Source organism: Dermochelys coriacea, chromosome 13 (assembly GCF_009764565.3).
Source record: "Dermochelys coriacea isolate rDerCor1 chromosome 13, rDerCor1.pri.v4, whole genome shotgun sequence".
Classification (NCBI taxonomy): domain Eukaryota; kingdom Metazoa; phylum Chordata; order Testudines; family Dermochelyidae; genus Dermochelys; species Dermochelys coriacea.
Window position 1 is genome coordinate 24,508,603 of NC_050080.1, and position 24,025 is coordinate 24,532,627.

The window sequence follows — 24,025 nt, forward strand, 5'->3', positions numbered from 1 at the left end:
AGCCATCATGAAGAGTCAAGAAAACTACAAGCTCGCATGGTTGGATCATTAGATACATCCTTCCACGGGGACAAAGTGGTGATGAAACCACACCCTAAATTCATCCCTAAAGTGGTCTCAGAATTCCACCTGAACCAGTCTGTCGCCTTAGTAGTCTTCTTTCTGAAGCCCCATATGTTACCAAAAGAAACAAAACTTTGTACTATGAATGTTGTCCAGGGCCCTGGTTTTTACATCAAAAGAACCAAACCTTTCAGATTTTCTCCCTACCTCTTCATGGCCATTTCTGACATCGAAGTGCCAATCTGTCTCATCCCAGAGAATCTCAGTGGGTTACACAATTCATTTCCACTGGCTATAAATTGGCTGGCAAACCTCCAAATATTAAAGCACACTGTAATAGGCTTCAGGAAATGTCTTTGGACTGCTTCAGATTTATACCCGTCTCTAAGATTGGTAAGGCAGCCACATGGAGCAATCCACTGAGCTTTGTGAAACTCTATGCACTTGACATGGATGCCAAGTTTGGAAGAGCAGTACTTCAATCTCCATTTGACTGATATAGCTGAATCTCCTCACTCCCACCTTCTGGGGACGATACTGTTTGCCAGTCACCTAGAGTGGGATCCATACTCAAAGTATGGTTACTTATACTACAGTAACCTTGGTTCTTTGAGAAGTTATAGACAGTGAGGATCCCACAACCTGCCCTCCATCCCCACTCTTTGGGCTTTGAGTTTCAAGGGAACTGAAGGACGGTCATGCCTGTCCTACCCTTCATGCCGTTGTCTGGGAGCTGAAAGAGGACAGGACACATGTGTGGCCCAAATGGACACTGTTACTCAAAAAAAAACCAACCCAACAACAACAACAGTGATGCATGCCTACCTGGAGTGAGATCCACACTGATGACACCATCTCAAAGAACTACACTTACTGTAGGGTGAGTAACTGTATTTTCCTGACTTCCCAATCCCATTCTCCAGACACTGGACAAAGCTGCATCTGCAAAATAGTTTGATGGTAAAACTGGTTTATGTAAAAATATGGTAGAAAGAGCATCAGCCACCCCAGAAACCAATATCCATCACACGGTGCTACCTGCAGCTTGGCATATTTGTTCCCATCTGTTACGCCTTCTGCTAATAAAAGTGGAGTGTTTGTAATACTAGATGACTCACCAGACTCAGCTGTGACATGATCTGTTGATAGAAAGACACAGGGGATGCTTTTTTTTTTGGCTTCCATCCCACCCTTTGCTTGATTAATACTGTTGTAATGCATTTCTTTAGCTGCTTAACTTTCTGGTATGAAACATCCCCGGATTCAGGCACTATGCTTGCAAGTGTCTGTGCTGGGAAAATTAATACTTATTTGAAAGCAAGAGAGGCAGGAGAGGTCTGCGTCCTGGCAGTTTCGTTATGGCCCAGCTTGGTCCATGAAGGTGCAGCCCTGATCAGGGCTGGTTTAGAACTGTATTGCTTCAGGGGCTATTTTGGGAGGCATTATGCATTGCTGCTATCTTCCAGCAGTCCCCAGTGGATGGAGATGGAGGGGACTCTTCAAAGGGTGCAGCATGGTGTTCCCGTTGTACCTAGCTAGCTGCCATTCCTACTGTGTAGAATGAACATTGGCCATGGCTCCAATTCCCCCCGCTCTTGTCCACACTGCACCCACCCAAGAGGGTGCTAGCCTGAAGCAAGCGCAGCCCTCAGGGGAACACAGGAACTTTAACTCTGTCTTGTCCCTGCACAGTGGGAACAAGACAGTGAAAGGTTCCTTGCACCCTTCCTTTCTTCTGTGCACTTATGCAGAATCCACACACAATCTGTCCTGTATTTACACACGTAGAGAAATTTGCCTTAGATTTATCCATTTCTTGGTTGGTGCTGTGCAATTACACACATGCAGTGCATCTGCCCTGGGTTTATCTATAGTATATCTCTCAGCATTTTAAAGGTGAAGATTATGATATTGTTTCATTAGTGAGCTGCATTGTCATTGACTTCTTAATCTGAAGCAGTTAGAGGTTTAAAAATTGGGGGCTCACATACGCTTTGTGGCCTCCCAGGGCATGCCAGCCCCAAGGCAATGGTGGGTGCTGCCTCTGCAGCTGCCCAATTTGCTCAATGTCACTTGCAGTGGAATAAGCAGCTGTGAAATAACCTGTATTAGGCCGATGAAGGTTGTTGCTTGATGAATCTCTCTGATGACATTCCTGTGAGACTGACTGACTCGATGGCCGCATGCAGTCAATGCAGAAGATTTCCTGCTTCAGTCTTCAGTGGCTGATGAGGCATTTCAAGGCGGGGGCAAAGTTGTCCTTGGAAATATCGGACAGTTGGGCATGAGGAGATGCAGGTGTGCATGGTATTCTGAGGTTCTCAGTGCAATCTAGTAACTAGCTGAACTAATTAATTAAACTGCTTAACTCCCTAAGCTAAGTGTGTTTAGCCTCGTTTTACACGAGTCACAGAAAGACTGACTTGGTCAGGGCCATGCAGTTAATCAGTGGCAGAACTGAAGAGTCCCAGGTCCAAGTCCACTGTAGCAGAGCATTCTCCCTCCTTATTTAAGCAGGTATCCCATTTGTTAGTGAAGTTGGGAAAGGAAATGCACACAAACTTCTGTCAAGGTTAGTATACGCAATATTAAATGTTTGCCAGAATGTGGCAGTGGTGTTTTTAAGACCAAGGGGAATTGATTTTCTCCAGCCTTGTTTTTTATCCGACATGAGCCAGCATGGCTAACACATGAGCTGCTGCTCATTGTCTTTCCCACAAAAGAAAGATGAATGAAGGATGCACTCTCCAGACTGCCTCTAACATGGCTAGGAAATCAAACCATGCTTCCAGTTGGCTCGTCTCTAATTAATGTACCCAGTTTGGCTAAGTCAATATCATCAGTCATGTTACTCATGTTTGTCATAGCACCATGCATATAGCATATCACCTTTGAGTTGGGTATTTGTCATATAATAAACCCTGTGCACATAAAAAAGTGAGCTAATTTTACTAAGTGCCACTGTATCACTAGCATAATAGAGAGAGATATTAGCCATGCCACACCCGTCCTTAAGAGATGTCAACTAATTGACAACCCTAACTCTAGTACACAGAGATTGGATATATGTGTAATTAAATCCATCACAAACACCACTCAAAATATAATTTATTTTGTGCAAAGGAAGTCTTATTGCGTTACACACTTGCCAACATTAAGAGAAAAAATATAAACAGAGATGATTACATTTATGTAGCCTGTCATTTCAGAAGCAGAAAGAGCTGGTGGATATTAAAGGAAAAGATTCTAAACAAATTTCTCTGTGTATTCAGGACACACATCAGTGCAGTAGGGCTGGAGTCACTGGAAGCTTAGTTAGGTTTTCTTGTCTGCAGATACCATCAGTGTGTATGTTCTTCCTGTATGTGTTATCTCACAGTAACAAAACTAAGTTTGTGAACCAAGATAACATTAAAAAAAGAGGAATCTGAGGTTTCTATCGTATAAACTGTTCTGGGTGGACAGGGCTTCTGCCTGTAGCCATACTGGAATATTGTCCAGGGATTTGCTTATGATGAGCAGCTGGTAGGATTGGGGAGCTAATTTTTCAGGTGCTTCCTATAATGTATCTGACATCTGCCAAAGAATTACTAGTTGTCATGAGACAATTTATTTATGTATTTTATTTGTTTAGTTATATAGCAACAAAAGTATGCTACAGTAAGTGTTTTCATAGCAATCAGGCAATAATTTCCTGCCTTTGAGATTACTCATCAGACACTGGAAGATACTTTTATCTTGTGTTTCATTGGTAGAGGGATTTTCATAACATTATATCCTGTTGCAATAACTTTGGTTTGAACCACATAGAGCTGGAACTCACTGATACTCCAGCTCACATAGGGAAGTTATACTATGTTACTCCCAAAATGAGAGTGTCATAGTGAATTCATAAATATCTTCCCCCAAATTCTCCTTTATGTTGATCCATTGTTCTTGTGGAGAGTCACATAAAGCACTAGTAAGTGACTCATACTGGATTCTGAGCTTCTGAGGTGCAGAACACCCTACAGTCCTATTGATTTCTGTGGGAGTTGAAAGCAGTCTGTCTTAAGGGCATGGTGACAAATTGCTATGGTCCAGTTAAGTGTAACAATGACAATCAGAAGTGTGAATTTGCAGAGTGAATGGTTATTTTTGTTGCTTTTTTCTTGTAATTACAGTGCCATAAGCAATGCAGTACATTTTATTTCTGCAACCTACAGGAAAAGGAAAGCCTGTCTATAGTGCGTTTCAGAGACCCTTTTGGTTGATTGCCCTAGTTAGAGATGAGAGTTTGCTGCTACCTCTCCTCCATTCCAGGGCATATTGAATTGTTCATAAAATTGCTGCAAACAGCACATCTTGAGAGATGGTGTAGTGCCTTGCTTGAGTGCTTCATTAACCATGCTTAGGCTCAGATTCAAGGGGTGATTAGACAGGGTGGGAACAATATGTTTCATAAGGCGTTATTAGCAGAACATCTGAACATTCGACTCACCTCATACACAGCAATTCGCGTACGTGAAGATTCAAGTGCTTTTTTTTCCCCCTTGGTACAAAACAAAATGTCTGTGGATGCAGGCATGGACCATTCTGAGTTCACGCAAATAACCAGGTCAGCTTCTCCTCCCAGTGGTGGATATGGAATCCATTCAAAGTACTGCAGGCACAGAAAATCCAAGTTAGGCCGTCGTCACCTCAGTTAGTTCCCACAGCTTGTTCTGAGTGAGCATGGAAAGCTCATCATTGCCTGATGCTAGGAGTATATTGAAGTGCACTAGAGAACTTTCTTGTCCAGTAGCAGGATCCACATGGCTAGTTCATGATGCTCTGGTATGCTGTAGATTTACAGCCCTACTTGTTGCTCACTAACTCTCCAGCTAGACAAGCCCTTAGGAAATGCATTTCAGTTGGGACAAACACATAAAAACCTTGTAATGTAGTTGTCCACATCACAGAAACCTCTAGTTTAAGATTTCAGCACACTGGTGGCCCAGTGTGGAGGAGGTGATTTAAAAGAGAAGTGGGTAAAAATTATTAATAGAACTGCACATTAGTTTTAAGACTGCCTCTCAAAGAGGGACATCATAATGTTTTCTAATTGGGGCTGATGAAAATGTAGCATTACTTGCTGGTTCCTCAGAGAAGTCAGTTGTGAAATTGGGTTTGTATTAAACCTAATAATGGAAAATTAAGCATAGTATGTCTGTCGGAAATGGCCTGTCATAAAAATAGTCTCCTCTCCATTATGGGAGGTTAATAGGGAATAGGTAAGGAAAGATGCATTGAGGAAACAAAGCCAACTAGAAGAATTAATAAGCCTTGAAATTCCCTCTGTTCAGAATTCTCACATTGTAATTAGTAACAGTATTAGAATTATTATACAAATGCTTAGATGTTACGCTTCCTTAAATTCCACATTTATTAATGTTATATGTGTTGGTGGTTTTGCTAAAGCCAAATTCATATTTGTTTTTGTGTGTCACATGCATGTTGCTTTATTGAAGTCTGGATTAATATCTTAACACCAGTGACCTGGTGTAACAGATGCCAATCACCTGTAACTCCAGTAGATTTCAGAATGAGTGGAAGGTGGTCAACATCTCTAGTAATTGGATAAGTCAAAACTCCTTAGTGTTTTCTGCAAGAGGAGGAATATTCACCCTGTTGCTATAGCCAAAATTCAGCTTGAGCAGTTATAGTCCGTCTCCCTAAAATTACCTTCAAGTTTCAGCTGGATTAGTTTGATCTCTTTGCCCCTCCTAGAAGACTGTAGTAGTGCTGCTGACAAGGAATAGTGTCTAGTTTCTTGCCTTTTCCAACAGTGAGCAAGTAATCCCTTTGTATACAATCTCCAGTCACTTTGGATCATTCTGGATAGAAGAAGCTATATATTGGATATGTGAATGTGGTGATAGTGATTAAAACGAGTCGTAACTAATGCAAATGACTAAGAGCCCTAGGAGATCCCTAACAAAGTGCCAAGACAAAGACTCACTTGATCAAATGTCTGAATTCAGTTGGCTCATTTGGAAAGAAACAAGAACTAGCAACTAAATGGTGCATCTAAGCAGAGCTTCCGTGGTTAAATAGAAGAATTCTGGTTGGTGACCATGTGTTGATAGAAGTGTTTTCTGTTGTATTGTCTATTAGGAGTATTGTGCCATACAGGTAGGGTTCTGCCTGAATATATGAAGCTATAGTCTTCATTCACCTAGTGCTGGAGATGTTTTCTAAATCCATTTCTTTTGAAAAGGTATATTTTTTCTGATATTTAGTTTTCTGAAATATAAGTGCGAGGTAGCCATATTTCTGCGCAGTTTTGTTGTTCCTTCAAATGACATTACATTTCTTAAACTGAAATATATACAGGTTTCAGAGTAGCAGCCGTGTTAGTCTGTATTCGCAAAAAGAAAAGGAGTACTTGTGGCACCTTAGAGACTAACAAATTTATTAGAGTATAAACTTTCGTGAAGTGAGCTGTAGCTCACGAAAGCTTATGCTCTAATAAATTTGTTAGTCTCTAAGGTGCCACAAGTACTCCTTTTCTTTTTGAAATATATACATTCACCTAAACTTTACTTCATAAGTGACTAACAATTTGGGATTCCCAAATTTCTGGGTGCCCAACTTGAGATGCTGAGTACTCAGTCTCTGAAAATCAGGCCTCTTTAAGCTATCTAAGATTGAGCACCCAAAAATCACTAGTCACTTTTGAAAACCTTGTTCTTTCCTATGTGCAGGGCAATCATGATTTGTGAACAGAAGTATATTCCGGTGGAGTTGCCATGCAGATTTCATGATTTTGTAAGAGGCATTATTTCTTGAGATATGCCATTTACTTCTGTCATTCTTGTGCCTGTTTGGCTATCCACCTCTGTTCCTGTATCCTTTTGATTGCCTCACTGACTGATTACACTACAAATATTTGAGTGTGCCTTAGTCTTTCTAGATGGCTTTGGGCATGTGTGATTTTCCACTTGCTTCTGTTCTTTATTTCACCTGTGTTGACCTATGTGGGGTCGGGGGGAACAAACAGCACAGGAATGAGACCAGAAATAATGGATAGGTAAAAGCTTGTTTTGCCTCCCTGTCTTTAAAACAGAGAGCAGCCATGGGGAGATGACCCAGCCAACTCTGACCATCCAGACCCATCCGTACAGGAACTGTGAGCCAGTGGAAATGTCCTATCCCAGGGGGCAGTTCCAGCCAGCCATCCGAGTGGCCGACTTGCTACAGCATATCACCCAGATGAAACGAGGACAGGGCTATGGATTTAAAGAGGAGTATGAGGTGAGAGGAACATTTGTTCACATAAGTAAATAGAGAAGTTGCAGCAACTCTCAAGTCAGGATGGAGGCTCAGGAGTAGAGAACGATCATTTTAAGAGGCTTTTTTTGTTAATTGAATTAACTGTAATCATTTTCCCCTTTTTGTGTTTCTGTGGCTAGGATGATAACCATATCTCTACCTTACGCTCCAAGCCCACTTCTCCTGTAGTGACAGTGATTATTGGGGGCTATCTGCTTCCTAGGTCCATATAACAAGATTATAGCATTGTAAGAGGAGATGGAGAACATTTACAAGACCATTGGGTTCATTCCTTTACGAGTGTGGATTATAATTTAGAGTACAAGGCTACCCTTTTCCCAAAAGAGCGTGTATAGCAGAGATTGAACAGGTGAAACAGTGAAAGAATCAGAGCTCCCTTCTCCTGTTATCATTGGTGTAGTATAACTAAAGTAATGCAAGCCAAGACTGAATAAGCAAAGCAAGCTTTTTCTTTTGATTTCTACTCCGTTGCAGTCCCAAATCCTTTGTAGCAATTGATCAAATTAAAGTACAAATTCACGAGATGCATGTGGAACAGTAAACTCAAAGCAAGAGATATCTTTAAAGAATTACTGGCTTTTCCATTGTGCTAGAACCTCTGGCTCAGAATATGTCATGGCTGATCTACTGTTCCTACTGTATATGAAGTGAGAGATAAGAAGCTAGTTATTAAAAAAAAGAGGGCAAAAAAACCCAAGAGGGTGGAGAGAATTAGAGAACATCAGAGAAAAGGATGGTAGAAGGAAAGATAACAAGAGACCAAGGAGGATATGAAAGAGAACAATGCAGCACCTATATGGCGAGGGGTAGGAATGAGGAAGAGAAGGAACCTGCACAATCAATCAATGAAATTCAGTTCTGGCAAGCTGTAATGGTAATAAGTGAAATAAACTTTGTGGGGAGGCCATAAGGTGATATGTTACAGCTTCTTTAAAATGATTCATAAATAGCAGCAGCTGTGAGAAATGTGCAACTTAATGAAAGCAGTTTATTTTTAAATACTGTGAGTTAGAGTCCGTTGGGCATGTAGCACTTGTGCTGGCTTATATTGTTATAAAAAGAGTATGGGAATTACCTTTCTGGGCAAGGCAAGTAGCTCTGTTTTGATCTGACGACATTATAGACTCGTAAGAGTGAATAGAACAGGAGTACTTGTGGCACCTTAGAAACTAGCAAATTTATTTAAGCATAAACTCCTGTTCTTTTTACAGATACAGACTAACGCAGCTGCTACTCTGAAGCCTGTCATAAGGGTGAATGTTTCTAGTTACTATAGGACAGCAAAGAGAAGATAGGACCGAATAACTAGCATCTCCACTATCCTGCATACTAGGTTGACCGTTAATTGATGGGCTTTGCTTAATATTGAAACAATGGGGTCCATTTTCTTATAGGTTCAAAGCGGATTTACTCAAGTAACCCCTTGCCCACAGGAACAGTAATAAACAGTTTCTAGAGTGTATGTGGCTCTTCACATCAGGGTTGGTAATTCTCAGAATAACCTATTAGCATAAAATACATTAATGCAACTCCAGCTCCACGAGATAGGCCTCTCCCCAGAAAGTGCCAGCCCTGTGTATATATAATGATAATGATATACTGTAGATTATATAACCCATTTCACTCCAAGAGATACCACTAGGTTTTCTGCAGGTTAACAAATCACATGCAAAATCTTGCCCTTGATTGAAGGGGCACAACTGCTCTGAAGTCATTTAGATTTGCTTGATCGGATTTGAGAGAATAGAATTTGGCTTTCAGTATACAGCATGTAGGAAACGCTTCACCCACTGCCAAAATGCAGCCACAGCCACCACCACTACAAAGTTAGGGAGGGTGACCATATCCTGTTGAAACTACTAAGGGTAATTTCAAATTGACAGAATATATTGTCCCAAATTCGAATTTGGCTGAACAGAAGACTAACAACTTTATTTTGAAAAAAAGCACTACAGGATCTTTAATCACAAATGGGCTAGACCTCTGTTTTATGCCTCTTCCACAATATGTTGTGTTTTTATATATTGTATAGTTTAGTACCTATGTCACCTACATATACATTTGTCCTTTAAAGAGCTGATTTTCTACCTTACTTTGCCAGCAGGTCTCATAAATTAGAATCTATTTAGTGACGTGATATCAAATAATTTTACGCTAATGAAACATCTATTTGAGGCAGGATCATCCCTCATCCATGGCAGTCTCTTATCTCTGCAAATTTTCTCCCCATGCTAGGAAATTGAATCACAGATTTATTTTAAAAGTGCCTCTCTCCCCCATAAGTTTATAATAGTGGCAAAGTTTTAAGCCAAGTGCGCAAGCTAAAACATACATGCCTGTTAGGTGTACAGAACTCTGCATTGGTGTGTACAAAACAGGATCTGTGTGTGCCTTTGGTGTTGTGTGAGCACTCGGTTTACACTTTGAATGCAGGGATTTGTCAGCAAACAAGGAGCAGGTGCATTTTTTTGCGCATCTGATATATCTATGGCTCAGTGTTTGACCTGGCCTTTCACAAGTGCTGTTGTTATTTAATAAATCTATATACATATGAATAAAATGTGACACTAACAACAGGGATTGATAACATTGGTCAGAATGAGACATAATGTGGGCATGGCTTGTTTAAATGTTACTCTTTCAACTTCAGTACACTTTGGTTCTGACTTGCAGCACCCTGATCCTAGTCTAAGCTTCCTATGAGCAAAGACTGCCAATGTGGAAGGTGAGGTAGACAGATGCCCAAATTCATTTTCACTTCTGATTGAGGACAGGATTGGTACAGCTCCCCAGAAGTGAATAGCTTACTGCATCCCCATGCTGCACTACTGGGTTATTTTATTGATTTTGGACTTTGTGGCTGATACCTAAGGCATTTCAGGATGGACTTCTTGCTGCCTATTATTGAGTGTGAAGTCTGGCTTTTATCCCATTCATAAAATCGTAGAAGATTAGGGTTGGAAGAGACCTCAGGAGGTCATCTAGTCCAACCCCCTGCTCAAAACAGGACCAACCCCAACTAAATCATCCCAGCCAGGACTTTGTCAAGCCAGGCCTCAACAACCTCTAGGGATGGAGATTCTACCACCTCCCTAGGTAACGCATTCCAGTGCTTCACCACCCACCTAGTGAAATAGTTTTTCCTAATATCCAACCTAGACTTCCCCCACTGCAACTTGAGACCATTGCTTCTTGTTCTGTCATCTGCAACCACTGAGAACAGCCTAGCTCCATCCCCTTTGGAACCCTCTCCCCTTCAGGTAGATGAAGACTGCTGTCAAATCCCCCCCCCCCCAACTCTTCTCCTCTGCAGACTAAATAAGCCCAGTTCCCTCAGTCTCTCCTCATAAGTCATGTGCCCCAGCCCCTAATCATTTTCATTGCCCTCTGCTGGACTCTCTCCAATTTGTTCACAGCCTTTCTGTAGTGGGGGCCCAAAACTGGATGCAGTACTCCAGATGTGGCCCACCTGTGCCAAATAGAGGGGATAATCACTTCCCTCGATATGCTGGCAATGCTCCTACTAATATAGCCCAATATGCCATTAGCCTTCTTGGCAACCAGGGCACACTGTTGACTCATATCCAGTTTCTCGTTCACTGTAATCTCCAGGTCCTTTTCTGCAGAACTGCCACTTAGCCAGTCGTTCCCCAGCCTGTAGCAGTGCATGAATTCTTCCGTCCTAAGTGCAGGACTCTTCACTTGTCCTTGTTGAACCTCATCAGATTTCTTTTGGCCCAATCCTCCAATTTGTCTAGGTCACCCTGCATCCTATCCCTACCCTCCAGCCTATCTACCACTCCCCCCAGTTTAGTGTCATCCATGAACTTGCTGAGGGTGCAATTAATCCCATCATCCAGATCACTGATAAAGATGTTGAACAAAACCGGCCCCAGGACCGACCCCTGGGGCACTCCACTTGATGCCAACTAGACATCGAGCCATTGATCACTACCTGTTGAGGCTGATGATCTAGACAGCTTTCTATCCACCTTATAGTCCATTCATCCAATCCATACTTCTTTAACTTGCTGGCAAAAATACTGTGGGAGACCTTATCAAAAGTTCTGTTAAAGTCAAGGTATATCACATCTACCACTTTCTCCATATCCACAGAACCAGTTATCTCATCATAGAAAGCAATCAGGTGAATCCATGTTGACTGTTTCTGATCACCTTCCTCTCCTCCAAGTGCTTCAAAATGGATTCCTTGAGGATCTGCTACATGATTTTTCCAGGGACTGAGGTGAGGCTGACTGGTCTGTAGTTCCCCAGATTCTTCTTCTTCCCTTTTTAAAAGATGGGCACTATATTTGCCTTTTTTCCAATAGTCTGGGACCTCCCCCGATCACCACGAGTTTTCATAGATAATGGCTCTGCAATCACATTAGCCAACTCCCTCAGCACCCTCGGATGCATTGCATCTGGCCTCTTGGACTTGTGTATGTCCAGCTTTTCTAAATCATCCTTAACCTGTTCTTTCACCACTGAGAGCTGTTCACCTCCTCCCCATACTGTGCTGCCAAGTGCAGCAGTCTGGTACCTGACCTTGTCTGTGAAGACCAAGGAAAAAAAGCATTGAGTACTTCAGCTTTTTCCACATCATCTGTCACTAGGTTGCCTCCCCCATTCAGTAAGGTTCCCACACTTTCCCTGACCTTCTTTTTGTTGTTAACATACCTGTAGAAACCCTATTTATTACCCTTCACATGCCTTACTAGCCACAGCTCCAATTGTGCTTTGGCCTTCCTGATTCCACCCCTGCATGCTCTAGAAATATTTTGATATGCCTCCCTACTCATCTGTTCAAGTTTCCACTTCTTGGAAGCTTCATTTTTGTGTTTAAGCTCACTCAAGATTTCTCTGTTAAGCCAAGCTGGTTGCCTGCCGTATTTGCTTTTCTTTTTGCACATCAGGATGGTTTGTTCCTGCTCCCTCAATAAAGTTTCTTTAAAATACAGCCAGCTCTCTTGGACTCCTTTCCCCCTCATATTAGCCTCTCAGTGGATTCTGCCCATCAGTTCCCTGAGGGAGTCAAAGTCTGCTTTTCTGAAGTCCAGGTTCCATATTCTGCTGCTCTCCTTTCTTTCTTTTGTCAGGATCCTGAACTCAACCATTTCATGGTCACTGCTGCCCAGGTTACCATCCCCTACCAATTCTTCCCTGCTTGTGACCAACAGGTCAAAAGGAGCATGGCCCCTAGTTGGTTCCTCCAGCACTTTCACCAGGAAGTTGTCCCCAACACTCTCCAAAAACTTCCTGGATTGTCTGTGCACTGCTGTATTGCTGTCCCAGCAGATGTCAGGGTGATTGAAGTCCCCCATTAGAACCAGGGAGTGTGATATGGAAACTTCAGTTAGGTGTCCGAAGAAAGCCTCGTCTACCTCATCCTCCTGCTCTGGTGATCTATAGCAGATGCCCACCCCGACACCACCCTTGTTGCTCTCACCTCTAAACTTAACCCAAAGACACTCAACAGGGTTTTCTACAGCTTCATACTGGAACTCTGAGCAATCATACTGCTCTCTTACATATGGTGTAACTCCTCCACCCTTTCTCCCCCGCCTGTCCTTCCTGAACAGTTTATATCTATCCATGACAGTGCTCCAGTCATGTAAGTTACCCAAACATGTCTCTGTTATTCCAATCACATCATAGTTCCTTGACTGTGTCAGGACTTCCAATTCTTCCTGCTTGTTTCCCAGGCTTCTTGCATTTGTGTACAGATACCTAAGATAACTAGCCGATGGCCCTACTTCATCAGTATGAATCAGGAGGTGTCCCCTCTTGCACCCTTCTTGTGTTTCCTCCCAGTATCCCACTTCCCCACTTACCTCCAGGCTTAGGTCTCCATCTCCTGGAGAACCTAGTTTAAAGCCCTCCTCGCAAGGTTAGCAAGCCTGCCTGCGAAGATGCTCTTCCCTCTCTTCGTTAGGTGGATTCCATCTCTTCCTAGCAATCCTTCTTCCTGGAACAGCATCCCATGGTTGAAGAATCCAAAGCCCTCTTTCCAACACCACCTGCGCATCCACGCATTTTCCTCCACAATCTGATGGTCCCTACCTGGGCCTTTTCCTTCAACAGGGAGGATGAATGAGAACATGACTTGCACCTCAAACTCCTTTATCCTTCTTCCCAGAGCCACCTCGTCTGCAGTGACCCACTCAAGTTCATTCTTGGCACCCACATGGAGTATCATTGGTGCCCACATGGAGAAGTAAGAAGGGGTAGCAGTCCGAGGGCTTGATCAGTCTTGGCAGACACTCCATCACATCCTGAATTCTAGCTCCAGGCAAGCAGCACACTTCATGAGTTTCCAGGTCTGGACGGCAGATCAATGACTCTGTCCCCCTTATGAGGGAGTCCCCGCCACCACCACCCATCTGCTCCTCTTGGGAGTGGTGGTCATGGAACCCCCATCCTTAGGACAATGCATCCCATGCCTTCTGGTCGATGGGGTCTCCTTCTTATCCCTTCCCTCAGATGACTCTTCCAAACCATTCTCCAGCCTAGTACTTGTGCAGAGAGCCTGATATCGGTTTCTTAACTCTATCTGCATTGGGGTACATGAGTTCTCCTCTTTCTTCTTCTGGAGGTCACATGCCACCAATTTTCTTCCCCATTCTGCACTGCCCTCTCTGAATTTTCAGCATGCTGTGCCTGCAGTACCAAACACTGACTTCTATCCAGAAAGTCCTTCATTCTCTCTGATGTAGCGCAGGGTTGATACTTGGGTCTCTAGCCCTTAAACTTCTCTTCCAATATGGAGACCAGGTTGCACTTCATACAGACGAAGTCGCTTCTATCCTCTGGGAGAAAAACAAACATGGCACATCCTGTGCAGCTCACAACAGTTGATCGTTCACTGTCCATATTGTCTTCCTTCTAAGAGCCAAGGCAAACTCTCAGGCAAACCAACATCTGATTTAAATTTGAACAATTGTTTTGATTTTTTTAAAATCTTGATTTTTATCCACCCTGCTTTAAATAATAATAAAATTATTTTGATTTTCAAACTAGCAGAATGAAAACTAGTTACAAGTTTTTTATATTGCATCAGTAACAGAAATCCTGTCCCATTTCAGTGGTGCAGATATGCTTGTTATATAAAGAAAACTTCCAGGATAGAATTTCAGATGTGGTCTCCCTTTTGTGGATGCAGTTTAATTTGTGCCCAGAGTTTTTCAACTTCCATTTCAGCTGTCCACACCTCTACCTACCTTATTGCTGAACACAAATACGGTGGTTAGTGGTGCAGTTACTCCAATTAGTTCATCTTGCTAATGGAAAAGCATTTGCACAAATGGTACCTCAAACAGGGAATCTGTGCCCCAGGAAAGCTGGAAATATACCCCTTCCATTCAAACAGAGATTGATATCTTAGTATAGTGTAAAATGTCTCAGTATTCAATGAGAAGAACAATCATTAGCTCCCTCTTGAATCTTCTGAGGTCGTATCAGTCCTGTGGTTTGTTTCAGTAGAAATCCTCATCAATTTCAATGGGAAGTTTCATGCTCAAATCAATGGCAGGATAGAGTTATTTTAACATAAGAACAGCCATGATGGGTCAGACCAATGGTCCATCTAGCCCAGTATCCTATCTTCCGACAGTGGCCACTGTTGGTGCTTCAGAGGGAATGAACAGAACAGGTAATCATCAAGTGATCCATCCCCCGTCACCCATTCCCACCTTCTGGCAAACAGAAGCTAGGGACCCTTCAGAGCATGGTTTTGCATCCTTGCCCATCCTGGCCACTGATAGACCTATCCTCCGTGAACTTTTCCAATTCTTTCTTGAATCCTGTTATAATTTTGGTCTTCACAACATCTTCTGGCAAAGAGTTCCACAGGTTGACTATGCATTGTATGAAGAAATACTTCCTTCTGTTTGTTTTAAACCTGATGCCTATTAATTTCATTTGATGACCCATAGTCCTTATGTGATATGAATAAGTAAATAACACTTCCTTATTTACTTTTTCCACACTCATCATGATTTTATAGACCTCTATCATATCCTCCCTTAGTTGTCTCTTTTCCAAGCTGAAAAGTCCCAATCTTATTAATCTCTCCTCATATGGAAGCTGTTCCATACCCCTAATCATTTGTGTTGCCCTTTTCTGTACCTTTTCCAATTCCAATATATCTTTTTTGAGATGGGGCGACCAGAACTGCACACAGTATTCAAGATGTGGGAGTACCATGGATTTATATAAAAGCAATATGACATTTTCTTTCTTATTATCAATCCCTTTCCAATGATATGGGATTTATTGGATCTGACGGCATCCCCTTTTGTTGGACAAGACAGCATCCCCTGGTATAAATATGATGAGGTGGGATTTTTTTTTCTTCTCAAAAGCTTATGATTAAATTGCTAATGACTGTTGCCATGCTCTGGTCAATCTACTGTAACTAGATCCTAATGTAAAAATAAGGCACCTTTCCCCCTTCTCTTTGAAGATGAAAATGAGCTTCCCACACCCTCTTAGTTATGCTTATTTTTTTGCCCAGGAGATTAGCTGCTATTATATAGCAGCTGTCCGTAAAAGGAAATAGAAGTGTGATCAAAGCCCTCACCAGTTACTGTTATCACCCCCTCTTGCTCCTGGGCTTTTGAATTAGGTCTTGCGTTCCCTGTTCTCAACAGCACTCACAGATGTGCCTGACATTATCTGTCCTGGAACTCTATATGAGAGGAAATTCAAGATCTGCCAGGGAGTCGTTCATATCACGTTTTATTGCAATGTCAGGTTTGTAGCTCCTAGTTATTATGTCTATCTTCCGTCCCAAATCAGACACAATAATAGACCTGGATGGCTTGTGAAGATGCATGTGAGTTCATTTTCAAATTTGGGCTATTGCAAACCATCTGCTGTTAGTGAAGGCAAAATAAAGTCTCCAAGGATTAAATTAAAAGAACCATTATTTCCTAAGAATCCTAAATAATAGTTTGTAACACTGCTATTATTCTCTTGGAACACTGCATTTGCTTACAAGTAGTGCTTGGGAATGGCAAAGTGACAGAAAATCTCAGGGGAAGGTATGTAGGAGCTGCCATTTCCATTCCCAACACTGAGAAAGGCCAGGATGGGGCTACAGCTGAGAATTCACGATTGTGGTTTTCTGTCTCAGCTGTGAGAAGCTATGCAAGTGGCACTAACAGAAGGTTAGTGCCATCTGTGGCCCAAAAGAGAATGCTGCTCCTGGTTCTCCGAACTGCCCATGCTGAAGTTTCCCTGGCTATGTCTTGAGTGATCATCTCAATTTACGGACACTTCAAGCCATGTTGCAAAGAGGGGAAAGTCTGCCTCCCTGGCTATGTCCCATGAGATGTGCCTTTTTCCTGGCTATTCCCATAAGAACCTTCATTTTGGAAAATGGTCCGTATGATCATATCTAAAGGGAATCATGTGATCAAGTCAGAGGGTGGTTGAAATGCTAGCGGTGGGATGTGGGACCTCCCGCTCCAAGAAACAAATCCCAGTTTTATAACTGTGGCCATGTCCTTTAGTTGTGTGTCTGTGTGCACATTTTATGCAGCATCTGATGCTCAGTCCCTATGTAGTACAAAGGCAATGGCTATAATATCCTTCAGTGTGGATGATGTGGTAAAGCCTTGCAGGAATTCCTTTAAGAAAACCACCAGAAAGTTTGTATGGTGTAGTTACTGAATTACTGTTACTAATCCAGAAATAGGAGAAGCCACCCTATATACTTTCCATTTAAATATTCTACAAGACTGAGTTCTGCATTTCAACCATCTGGTCTTTCTCAAGGGCATATGTGTGTGAAATCCTCACAGATCCTGCACTGCAGGGGAACATCGCTTTCCCTATAAATATGCCGCCAGAAGCAAATGCACTTCCCCATCCCTTTTAGGTCCATACTTGCACGAGGAAAATGATTCTTAGCCAGCATAAACCAAAGGGTGCTAATGGTCTCTGCAGAGCTGTGTCTTTTGCATAATCCGAAGTGCCTTTTCCTCCTTAAGAACAGCTGTTTGGTTGGTTGAGTACTGAATTATGCATCGCCTTTATTTTTGCCCAGCTTTGTCATGTTAAACCACCTGAAGGCATTGGCCACTCTTTTTATAAACATTCTACCACTGTTTATTTTTCAGGCTCTACCTGAGGGGCAGACGGCATCTTGGGATACGGCCAAGGAAGATGAAAACCGCAATAAGAATAGATATGGGAACATCATCTCCTGTAGGTCCAAATTCAAATTAAACTGAGCATACTGTGTGTGTTTGTAAGCATCTGGGTGGATGTTTGAGAGCCTAAATAAAGAAAAATGGCTGAAAGTGCCCAGCCTTTGAACAGTGTGATTAGTTAGTTGCAGGCTAAGCTTCTTGTTGTGATATCTCTCCCTTCCCCCCATCCAGTGTGTTTCAGATTTTGTACTTAAGGACAAAATCCTGCTGTTCAGATTTTCACAATGGACTATGATGCCAATAGCCTGTTCTATCTTTACATACACAGAGCTTTCAGTACTACGAATGGGAGTTCAATGGGAGACCAGGAATATTAGAGCTGAGATGTGGATCAGAGAACAGAATTTTTCCCTTAGAATAGAGGTTGATAGTCTGTAGTCTGTAGAGCACTCACTGGTGGTCTCCAGAGACCTGGTTGCTCACATGAGGTGAGCTCTGTTCCTGTTTCCTCCTAAATCACATTGACAGCTAAAATGACGTTAAACACTTCCCGATCTTACCTGCTAAGTAAGCAATTGGTGTAGTTGCTACAGGGATGTTATGGGATTGTAAATGAGATGGGAGGTGTCTGAGACCCTATCTCTCTCCCTCTCTCTCTCAAGATGTGCTCAGCAGCATGGAAGCTATTTTAGAACCCCTGTATTCAATTATTGCTATAAGAAACTGATCCAGGAACAGAAACGGACACTTTTTGACAGTCCCATTGAAGTCACTTGAGTCATGCTAGCATAAATAAGGGCAAAATTAGGCCCCATACATTCTGCATTGACCAGGGAAAAAATATCTTTCTTGCAAACATAAATAATGGTCTTATAGTTAAGCCACTTGACTCTGACTCATCAGATTTAAAATTCGTTCTTGATCTGGCACAGATTTCTGGGTGACCTGGGAGAAGTCACTGTCTGTCTGCCTTAGATCCCCGTTCATAAAATGGGGCTAATAATACTGCTTATTTCACATCTTTTATCTGTTTTGACAGTTTAGATTGAGTTCCTACTCTGGAGAATTTACAGTATTTTATTGTGTGTTCATAGGGTGCCTAGTACAATATGATGTATATAATAATAATAATAAATAATTAATTAGTCAGGATGGGCAAACTGTGCTGGATAAAATAAGCTCTTCCTCTGCTCAGACACTTGGTCAATACCCAAACCAAATCTTTTAATTTATTTTTAGTTTGACACATTTTAGTTGGTTTGGTTGGAATTTTTTGCTTTTGTTTTTTTGGTTTGGTTTGTCTGTGTTCCAGCTGGACATGGTTTAACCTGCATAATCTGATGCAGCAACAGAATTAAACAATGGGTCTGAGCCAAAACCCTGGAACTAGATAGTTTCCATCTTCCTGCAGGGAAGATCTAAGTTTGTATCCTAAGTTTATGGCTCAACAGAATGAAATCACTATAACAAACGAAACTGAACTAATACTGTAGCATTAGGAGCCTACCTAATTGTGAACTTAGATCCACTAATACATTTTGAATATACAGTAACTCCTCGGTTAATGTTTTAGTTATGTTCCTGAAAAATGTGATGTGTAAATGAAGGGGTTAGGTTCCAGGGAAATTTTTTTCACCAGACAAAAAACTAATATATATATATATACACACACACACAGAGTATAAGTTTTAAACAAACAATTTAACACTGTACACAGCAATGAAGATTGTGAAGCTTGGTTGAGGTGGTAAAGTAAGAGGGTGGGATATTTCCTGGGGAATGCCTTACTGCTAAACGATGAACTAGCATTCGTCTGAGCCCTCAAGGGTTAACACATTTTTGTTAATATAGCCTCAAACTCTACAAGGCAGCATGAATGGAGGGAGGGGACACAGCATGGCAGACAGAGACACTCACCCTGTGTGTGTGTGTGTGTGTGTGTGTATGAGAGAGAGATGTGCATTGCCCCTTTCAGTACACTGACCCCATTCTAGTACATTGCCTTTAAAAAAATCAAGAAGTTGATACAGCAGCTGTGGAACGCAAGCTCTCTCCATCCTGAGCCTTGTTGTGTCCCCCACCGCTCTATGGAGAAGGGGTAAATGGGGTGCAGGAGCAGGGGGAAGGGGGACATCCAGACAGCCCCCTCTTCTCCCCTCTCCTCCCCCCGGCACAGCAAGCAGGAGGCTCCCGGGAGCAGCTCCAAGGCAGAGGGCAGGAGCAGCACATGGCAGTGGGGGGAGGGACAGCTGAACTGCCCAGCGATTGGTAACCTGCTGGGCGGCTGCCGCAGAGGGAACTTAGGGGAGCAGGGAGCTGATGGGGGCTGCTGGTCCACCCTGGTTCCAAGCCCCCCCAGCTCGCTCCAACAGGCTGCTCTTCCTGCAAGCAGTGGACAAAGCAGGCGGCTGCCAAACAACGTTCTAAGGGAGCATTGTGCAACTTGAAACGAGCATGTTCCCTAGTTGATCAGCAACTTAACAACGAAACAACATTAACCGGGACGACTTTAAGTGAGAAGTTACTATAATTTATTTTCCAGCTTCCATATCTCTGGCACCAATGATATAAAAACAACAACTCAAGCCACAGGCTGTTGGGCATGATGTAGAATGGTTTAGAAACTTCTTGATCTAGAGGAATAATTATGAAAGTAATTGAAAGTAAATCCCAATTTTGCAACTGATTTACTCTGTGGCATTGAGCAGGTCACTTAACCTCCTTGCTTCTGTTTCTCCATGTGTAAAATGGAGATGGTAGTACTGGAGTAAATACTTGTCCAGTGTTTTTTGAAGAAGAAAGTGCCACTGTATTTATGAGTGGTGTATGTAATGAGGAAAATATGTAAGGCAATTTTTTCAGGTAGTTTTGAGTAAGCAGAGGACATGACTGAAGATGGAAGACAGAGGCTGTAGTTACTGTCCAATTTAAGACTCGAGATCAGCAACAAGTGCAGCACATGGGAAAAGTACACAAAGTGAAATCAAACAAGGTGAATGGGAAATGATACAGTCGGGAAATGTTCATAGTACTGCATGCTTGAAGTTAATTACTTGAGATTGTTAAATAGATTCAAATGGAATTAGTTAATCAAAGATTAGCTATCCGAGATTAGTAGAGCACTATACAGAATACAGAAATAATAGATACATTCTGACCCTTTGATATACGGTAAAAACCTGGCCTCTGTGTCTCTCTCCTCTGTAAATGATGAGACTCAAGCTGTTAGCACTCACCGATCTAACTTTCAAATCCCTTGTCTTTTATAGAGCGTGAGACAGAAAAACTCCTTTTTGTAAGGGAAAATTGATTTCCTGCAATTAATTTCACTGTGTGTCTTGTTTTGACATTTTTGTTTTACCTAATTCCTTATGGAATTTCTTTTATGGAATTTTTAGGTTAGATGATCAATAAGATAAATGGAATTCTAATCTGATCATTATTACTGACAGCTCTTACAACCGGAAGCTTTACTGAGTTAAAAACATTTTTCAATAGGTCATTGTTTCATCCATTACAGAACCCATCTGTAATAACAATTATTCCTTATCAATCACACAGTCCATTACAGAAAACATCTGCCATAACATGAATCCCTTATCAGACACACAGTTTTGTTTATAATTTACTTCTGTAGATACTTTTTTAACAGTTTGATGGGTCTTGTATAATCTCACAGATTTGGAGGCACCAACCATAATGAAGTACAGCCCAATACTTGATCACATGAAGTTCCTGAATCCAGGTCATTTACAGGTCAAGAACCAACACTCTGGCCTTAGAATTCAAACACACTCTTTTCTAATATCATAAAGAGCCTGGAAGAATAGTTAACATGTGAAGGAGTTTAATCTGCAATAAAAAGAGGATTTAAGGGGTTAATATTTATTAACAGGTAATAACAACTAGGATAAATTGTTGTCTGACAAAGTGTTATGCTGCCTTTTGGCTATAAATATAAATACAGTAGGAATCAAGAGGGAGGAGGTGATGTTCTTGAATATGGAAATGCAAAATGTAATCAAAGCTAAGAAAGAGGTGTTTGCAAGGTCTAAAACACCGTAATACAAGTTCAGGTCCAGAGACAGATAGGAAAGATGAGGCAGAGAGGGTGAAAAGGTATAGATAAGAAAAGTGGAGGTAGAGAAGGAGAGGAAGGATGCACACGAGCTTAAGATAAATAGTTTTTTCCCCTCAAATACATATTGAATCAAGAGTGCAGAGGAGGAGACAATAGACCTTCTAAGAGACAGGAAGGAGAGTTTAGTAACAGAAGAGATAGGAACAGATAAATGGAATGAAATTCTTTGCCTCACAATTTCCTAGGTGTCTCAGGATGGATACCATTAAAGGGAAAGAAAGTGCCCAGGGAAGAAAGGAGATATCTGAAGAGCCTATGGGCCTGTTCCAACATCCATTGAAATCAATGGAAGTCTTTGCAGTGACTTGAAGGACTGAACATTGGATCAGGCCTTATACATGTCCCTCCTGTGCAAAAATGCCTGGAGAGGAACCAAAAAAAAATCAAAATTTTGACTCCAGTGGTGTCTACATAATTTCCCATCTGGGACACGGGACCAGGAGAGTATGCACTAGCCAGGAAGCCATACCAGAAATAAAGCAGAATTCAGTTATCAAAAGGTATCTTTTCTCCCAGACTCAGGGGTCCTGGGCAGCAGTGTAGCATCCCCTTCCTTACTCTTCTTGAGCCCACACGAGGAGTCATGGTGCTATTAGCTGGACTCTGTGATCTCTCTGAGTGGGACTCTCAAAGCACAAAGCCAGAGTTAATGATGCTTCCAACAGTTCCAACTCCAGTATCTGCTGGGGCTTTATTCTCCAGTCACAGAAAATGAGTAGCTCTCATTGATGTCAGTGAGAGTTATCCATATGCTGGTTTGGGAGAATCAGGCCCCTGGGAGAGAAAGAAAGGGATGTTCACCACGTAGTGTGGCTTCTCTGTTGGTCTTGTCAGCCTGACTGATGATTGATTTCATTGGGAATTATGCCTAAGTGAAGGCAAGAGGATCAGGCTCAGAGAAATGACAGCAGACCTGGAAATAGAACCCAGGAGTCCAAGAGTCAGCCCTAGGACCAATCCTATTCAACTTATTCAGAAATGATCTAGAGAAAGGGGTAAACAGTGAGGTGGCAAAGTTTGCAGATGATGCTAAACCCCTCAAGATAGTTAAGACCAAAGAAGACTGTGAAGAACTTTGAAAAGATGTCACAAAACTACATAATTGGGCAACAAAATGACAAATGAAATGTAATGTGGATAAATGTAAAGTAATGCACATTGGAAAAAATAACCCCCAACTATACATACAATATGATGGGGGCTAATTTAGCTACAACTAATCAGGAGAAAGATCTTGGAGTCATCATGGATAGTTCTCTGAAGACGTCCATGCAGTGTGCAGCGGCAGTCAAAAAAGCAAACGGGATGTTAGGAATCATTAAAAAAGGGATAAAGAATAAGATGGAGAATATCTTATTGCCCTTATATAAATCCATGGTATGCCCACATCTTGAATACTGCATACAGATGTGGTCCCCTCATCTCAAAAAAGATATACTGGCATTAGAAAAGGTTCAAAAAAGGGCAACTAAAATGATTAGGGGTTTGGAACGGGTCCCATATGAGGAGAGATTCAAGAGGCTAGGACTTTTCAGCTTGGAAAAGAGGAGACTAAGGGGGGATATGATAGAGGTATATAAAATCATGAGTGGTGTGGAGAAAGTGAATAAGGAAAAGTTATTTACTTGTTCCCATAATATAAGAACTAGGGGCCACCAAATGAAAATAATGGGTAGCAGGTTTAAAATAAATAAAAAAAAGTTCTTCTTCACTCAGTGCACAGTCAACCTGTGGAACTCCTTGCCTGAGGAGGTTGTGAAGACTAGGACTATAACAGGGTTTAAAAGAGAACTGGATAAATTCATGGAGGTTAAGTCCATTAATGGCTGTTAGCCAGGATGGGTAAGGAATGGTGTCCCTAGCCTCTGTTTGTCAGAGGGTGGAGATGGATGGCAGGAGAGAGATCACTAGATCATTACCTGTTAGGTTTACTGCCTCTGAGGCACCTGGCGTTGGCCACTGTCGGTAGACAGGATACTGGGCTGGATGGACCTTTGGTTTGACCCAGTATGGCCATTCTTATGTTCTTATGACTCCCTAAAGGCCAGTCATGAGAAGGAGATATGTCCTTATTGTGTACATGCCACAAAATTATGAGCAGGCAAGATATCTTGGGAAATGGTGAATAAAACCACTGCACCTTTAACAAACTGCATAATTGTGGTTCAAATGCAATTGCTGGCAAGAGCCAGAGTCTGCACTGATTAGTTTTACCATTTTATTTATTAACAGGCTACAGCTGCCAATTAACATGCTTTGCTAAATATTTCTATTACTGTTTCACCACTCCTGAAACAGGAACCACAAGTCCCCATGGGAAGGGCATTGAAGGGCTTTCTGATTTTGCTGT

General features: G+C 41.9%; 1 protein-coding gene across 2 annotated transcripts in view; it reads left to right on the forward strand.

Annotated features, from left to right (window-relative positions):
• The window catches only part of PTPRT (protein tyrosine phosphatase receptor type T), a 747,520-nt gene that overhangs the window by 681,819 nt on the left and 41,676 nt on the right, over positions 1-24,025 (forward strand). For both annotated transcript variants that reach the window (XM_043495677.1, XM_038369864.2), the window contains 2 exons: positions 7,151-7,338; positions 17,502-17,589. In XM_043495677.1, the coding sequence (XP_043351612.1) occupies positions 7,151-7,338; positions 17,502-17,589 (276 nt within the window). The remainder of the gene's footprint in view (positions 1-7,150; positions 7,339-17,501; positions 17,590-24,025) is intronic.